This window comes from Ceratotherium simum, chromosome 3 (assembly GCF_057802395.1).
Source record: "Ceratotherium simum simum isolate JZ-2026a chromosome 3, ASM5780239v1, whole genome shotgun sequence".
NCBI lineage: Eukaryota > Metazoa > Chordata > Mammalia > Perissodactyla > Rhinocerotidae > Ceratotherium > Ceratotherium simum.
Window position 1 is genome coordinate 77,734,045 of NC_141902.1, and position 6,000 is coordinate 77,740,044.

Here is a 6,000-nt window from a genome sequence, read left to right on the forward strand (position 1 = left end):
GCCCTAAGGGTGTGAGTGGACCGCATGGCACCTGCTCTTAAGGGGCAGGGCCCCTGCCTCTGAAGGCTTCAGAGAGCTGAGCCCCACACACAGGGCCTCTGGTTAGTGAAGTGTGGTCCTATCAGCTGGCTCACACAGGAGGGCCTCCAGCCCTTTCTCAGCTAGGGAGGGAGCGAGGGGTGCAAACGGCCTCACACCAGGCCCTCCACCCAGTGCTGGGGTGCCAGGAGGCACCGGGGCGGGGGTGGGGGGCCGCACCTAACTGCTGCAGGGGCTGAGCACTCACCCAGGCTGGGCCACGGGGTAAGCAAGTGAAGACGGCAAGAGAGCAGTCATGAGGCCTGAGAGAGCAACAGTGGTTCTGTCAGTGTTTTAAATGTTCTCAAAATGAAGCTCTCACACTTGCAAAAGGAGAACTGGGAGAAGTAAAAAAAAGGCAGGACAGCAACACAGCAGGAACCTCAGCACTGGGGAGACCAAGAATGAACATCCATCTATTTCCTTTAAAAACATAATGTGTCTTTTAAGTCAACATAGTAACTCCACAACAGATTTAAATACTGCCTACACTACTGTGGATAACACCACCAGGTCTCAATCCCACAGAAATGCCAGCTCCTCTGCATCAAGACATACACCTGAGTCCACTGCTGCACGACTGATAAGAGAAAGGCACCGTAGCTGGCCTTTCAGCAGCTGAAAAGCTAAATAAGTTATGGGATAGCCACACCTTGGAGTACCATGCAGCCAGGAAAAAGAACGAAGATGCCTTGTTAAGCAAACACAGAGCAAAAGCCTGAGGTAGAATGTGTTTGGTAGGATCTTAATTTGCATTTTGTAAATGTCTACATGGAGGCATGTGCACATGCATACACACAAATCATTAAAAAGGTCTGGAAAGAGACACACCCACACAGGGCAACAGCGGTTAACCAGGGGAGGGGAAGGCTCGCACATTCTGTCTACACACTTCTGCGTTGTTTGAACAGTTTCATAACCTGGCCCACTTGCAGCCTGGAACTGAGGGGGAGCAGAGGCGGGAGCAGACAAAGGGCTGGTCCTCTGCCAGCCTGGCTTTGCCCTGGGTGAAAGAGTTCCTGGCCACTCACCCATCACTCTGACAGGCTGCCTTCCCAGGGCAGCTGCACCAGGGGGCACCTGCCAGGGGTCCCAGCAAGCAGCGTGCTCGGAAACAATCCAGAGTTTGTGTCGGGAGAGGGGGCCTAAAAACCCTGCCCCAATAATCTCACTCATGATCGAATCCCTTGTGCAATGAGTAAAGATAAATTTCAGACTAACCCTGCCCAAGTTATCACAGGAAATGGTTGAGAGAATGCAATCTTACTCTACTTCCCACCCCCAACCCCAAACAGGGCCAGGTGACCAGGAACATCTCTCAGGCTCTGCAGGAGGGAGAGGCTGTGCACTGCACAGTGCCCACCTTTCTGGCCAGGCCCCCAGAGCTGCTAAGATGGGCCCAGCCCCAGCAGCGTAAAGGAGATGTTCTGTCTCCCGGCAATGGAGAGAAAACAGGGCACAGAGGCATTCTGAAAACAATTCTCTGTGGGAACAAATAGGTAGGAATGTATTTGGGGCATCTCAGCCAAGAAAGACTGATTGGCCATCCTGCCGGGGGCCTGCCAAGCCCCACAACTCTGGACAACAAGCAGGAATCTCCAAGTGCAGGACCTGGCCGGCTGGGGGGAGTGGGGGGCCTCCCCTCAGAGGGCCCCAGGCCTTTCCTTAGGCAAGTCCTCCAATTTTCCCATTAAAGCCCTTCAGCCTCCAAGAAAATCTGCTCATCTTGCTACTCCCCAAAGAGAGTCTTAGCAAACTTCCCAGGTGTGGGCTGGGACGTTCTCATTGACCAAATAGTAAGCAGCTTGACTTGTAAAGACATTTGTGTCTTTGTTTTGCTTTATCATGTGTTTGCTATAACATCAACAATTACCTAAATGTGACGGGAGTAATCAGTCCCCAGGTTTAGTACTGAGGGATGGAAGGGGGGGACCACGCTGCCATACAGCTAACCAGGACAGGAAGCTCTTGGCGTGCAGTTGGTCACGGTAGGGGTGGGAGATCAGAACAGAGCCAGGGAAGGCCAGGTTGCCCCAGAGTCAAAGCTGACCCTTGCACTTCCCAAAGGGTTTTCACAAACACAGCCTTCCAGGTCAGGGGAGACACCACCAACCTGCAGGGAGGTCTGGGGACCCATCCCTGGCCACAGAGCTAGACAGAGCAAGCTGCCAACTGCCTTCTTGGCTAACATGGATTTGATATTCACCCCTTGCCATGAAATCACTATGAGAAAAAAGGGTCCCTAGTGGAGTACAAGCCCTGGCATGACCTGAGCCACTGCCTGCAGAGAAACTGAAAACACTGCTGGGAGCCCACAAACCAAACCACAGCCACCTTAGGGCCAGGGTCTGCTGCTCGGGTCTTCCCAGGGTGGCTTGGCCTCTCTGTCACTCTCTGCAGCCAGCCTGCCTGGCATCTCCCTTCTGTGGGCTGCCTCTATCTCCTCTATGAACACCCATTACTTACGCTCTGCACACCTGGGCTTGGGTTGGAAATGGGCTTCCTGAACGTGCCCTCCGCCAGAGGCAGATTCTTGGTTCATAATCAGGTTCACTTGGGGTGCAACTTAAACTACAGTGCTCAGCTGAAGGTCAGCATCTGGGACCTGGAAATCTGCATTTCCCAGGGCCCCAAGAAAATCTGTGCTCTCCTGACTTGGAAGTCTGCATCTGTTTTGGAGGTAAGGCCTCCAGTTTCTGCACACCTGGACGACCGGCTCCCTGCTCTAACAATAGACATAGACACAATGCAAGCAGAGTGTTGCTTCCATCGTCTTCTGCCTGCCTAGAGTTTCCAGGCACCACACAGAGACTGGCTTCCACCCCAACACGGGAGGCGCGGGTTCCCAGCGCCCCTGCCTCAATCTGCTAGCCAAGGGGCCCGCTCAGGGCCCACAGAGCCTGGACCAGGGGGCGAGCCAATCCGGAAGCCATCCCGCGACAGATGCCCCCGGCCCAGGCCGGCCCCGCCCACGACAGCGAGCCCCGCCCCTCGACCAGCCCCTGCGCAGTTCGCGAACCCGGCTAGCGGGTGCTGCCGGGTGGGAGACCACAGTGAAGCTGGCTACAAAAAGATTTTCCAATCATTAGGTTCCCCACCCAGTACCGGCCTCGCCCCCCAACGCGGTCCTCAACCCCAGCCACGCCCGAAGCGCTGCCCCAGCCCCAGAACTCAGGATCTACCTGGTTCCGAACCAAGGTTGGCCCCTCCCCCACAGCCACACCCACCCTTGCAGGTACGTTCCCAAGCTGAACTAAAACTCCTACCCTAACCCCACACCCGATCTGGGTCCACACACCCTTAATTCTGACTCAGAATTCCTAAAAATGGCCCCGCCTTCACCCTCCACCCCACCACCTGGCAGGTGGTTGGGGGCGGCCAGCGCGTGGGACCAGAAACGCGGGGGCAGCCTCCGAAGGGACGGTTCCTCTGTTATCCGCGGTCCTTGACACCTGCAAACCTTGGGCCGCTCAATTCCAAATTTACCGAGAGAAAGGGGCCCTTCAGATCTTCGGCCGTGAAGGCTGCAGTTTTAAGTCAGCTTGTGAACTAGCTTACAAATAAGAAGGCTAAACGTTTGGTTACAAGGCAACAGTACAAGCTTATAAGTACCCAAACGGGTTTTGAACCTGCCCCAAATGTGGAAAAGTTAAATGTCACAAAAGAGTTCGCATGAACGCAAAGGAAATATACAATTCTTTAAACCAAACTGGGGAAGAAAGATTGCCATCTGTTAAAACGTTTCCACCTTGGTGTTTAAAAAACAAAAAACAACCACAATGAATCAACTACAAGATCCCAGGCCTGCGCGATGGAAAGTGCTGCCCTGGAATCGAGAGCGGGCGGCGGGGCGGCGGTCCCCGGCCCCCAGGCTGCCGGCTCAGGCCGCCCGCCCCCGTGCAGGTGCCGCCCGCCCGCATCCGGTCCCCGGCAGGTGAGAGCAGGACCGGGAAGAGGGCGGCGCAGACCCACTCGCAGTGGGCAGGGCCCTCCTTTCTGGAGAAGGCGCCGCCGGGCAGAGGAGCCCCTCGGGTCGGGCGCGCCCCCGCTGGCCGGATGGGCGGGGCTCCCACAAAGAGCTGCGGACAGGGAAGCCGGACCGCCCCCAGCGTCGGCCGCCGCTGGCTCTGGTTTCGACAAATTAAACCTTAGGGCTCTGGAAAAATTACAGGAAAAGGAGAGCGAAGAATGTGCCGAGCGGCTGGAGGGAACCCTGTCCCCGGGTGAACTTCGCCCGCCGCGCGCCCGAGCCCTACCGGCCCCTCCCCTCCCGAGGGCGCGCCCAGCAGACGGGGGAGGGGCTGACAGGCAACGGGCGGACGAGGGCACCCCCTCCCCCGCTGCTCCCGGGCGCCCCGGCCACCCATCTCCACAAGCAGCACCGCAGCCCCCACCCAGCTCGCCCGCACCTGCCCGAGCCACCCCACCCCGGTCTGGGCGGGGTCCCCGCCCCCAGCCCAGATGACGATATCCGCCCCCGCGGCCCCGCCCGAGCGCGCCGGGAGAGGGGGCGTGCCCGGCGGGGGCGCGGTCGCCCGGCGGGCGCCGGCTCCAAGCGCCGGGACCCGCCTCACGCGGCGCGCGGGGCCGATCGCAAGACCGAGCCGCGGGGGAAGGGGCGAGACCCGTGCAGTTCCCAGCCCGACCGCCCCCCGAGCCCGGCCAGCGGCTCCGGGAGCGTGTCAGGCAGGCTCGCGTTGGCCCCGGTCCGCGCGCTCGGGGCGCCCGGGCCGCCCCACTGACCTGTGTGAGTTCTCAGGTGCGCCTTAAGGTGCGAGGATTTCCCGTAAACTTTCTCGCAGCCCGCGTAGTGGCACTTGTGCTTTCTCTGCGGGGACTCGAGGTCAGCGCGACTTCGGCCCCGGCGGCCCCTTTGTCTGAGGCCGGGCTCGCTGCTCCCCGCGGGCCCCGGCTCCCTCTCGGGCTCCAAACCCCCCTCGGGCTCCGGCTCGCTCCACGCCGGGCTGAGGGGCGCGGCCGCCGCGCCTTCGCCGCCGGGGGAGGCGGGCTCGGGGGCGGGTGGCGGTGCGGGCGGCAGGCGGCAGGGGGTCCTCGCCTTCCGGGCCGCGGCGCCCTCTCTGCGCTCCGCAGGGGCAGGCGCCGGCGCTTGCTGGTTGAGGTCCGCCAGGATCCGTGCCACCACAAAGAGCGAGGCACTGTCCTTGCCGTCGCGGCGCTCCTCGACGAGGGGCAGCGTGGCGGCGACAGCGGCGGCCGCGCCCTCGGGTCCGGGCTCCGGCCTCTCCCGCGGCCCGTGCACGACCGCGCGGCTCGACATGGAAACGAGGCACTCGGCGGCGAAGTGGTCCACATAGGCGGCGGCTGCCATGCTGCGGGCTCCGGCCGGCGGGCCGGCGGCACTGCTAGTCGCTGCGAGTCGTCAGCGGCGCATCCGCACCCACGGCCTCCGGAGAGCGGGCTGGGGGCGGGGGCGCGGCGCGCCCTCTCCGCGGGCTGGGCTGGGCGCGCAGCCGCCTCTGCCGTCACCAGCGCGGCTCCGCGTCCGCGAGGCGTCCGCCCAGCCGGGCACGAATGAGTGAGTGCATGGGAGGCGCGGGAGAGTTGGGTCCCCGCGCGGCGTCAGGGGCGGCCTATTCTAAGGATGCCGAGCGGCGACGTTAGGGACAACCGCCCCAAGTCGCGGCCGCAAGCTCGCCGCGCATTGTGGCAGGCGAGACAGCCGCCGTGCGCGCGGCGGCTCAGTGTGGGCGGCCCGGCCCCGGGGGTGGGCGGGGCCGGGGCCACATCTGGACCCGACGTCAGCCCCCAGCCACATCCTGGCGGCGCAGGTTACAGGCGGCGACGACCGCGGGGAGCTGCGCGCGCTGAGGGGGCGGGGATCCCGGAGCGCGCACCGACAGGATAGCGCGGTCGCGCGCCCGCGCCTGGGGAGGGGGCGTGGCTGAGGACAGGGGTGGGACC

General features: G+C 62.0%; 1 protein-coding gene across 1 annotated transcript in view; it reads right to left on the minus strand.

Annotated features, from left to right (window-relative positions):
- KLF13 (KLF transcription factor 13) overlaps positions 1 to 5,773 on the minus strand; it is a 51,358-nt gene extending 45,585 nt beyond the window's left edge. Inside the window, exon 1 of the mRNA XM_004431872.3 lies at positions 4,822 to 5,773. Within this exon, the coding sequence (XP_004431929.1) occupies positions 4,822 to 5,407 (586 nt within the window). The 5' untranslated portion in view covers positions 5,408 to 5,773. The remainder of the gene's footprint in view (positions 1 to 4,821) is intronic.
- Between the last annotated feature and the right edge of the window lie 227 nt (positions 5,774 to 6,000).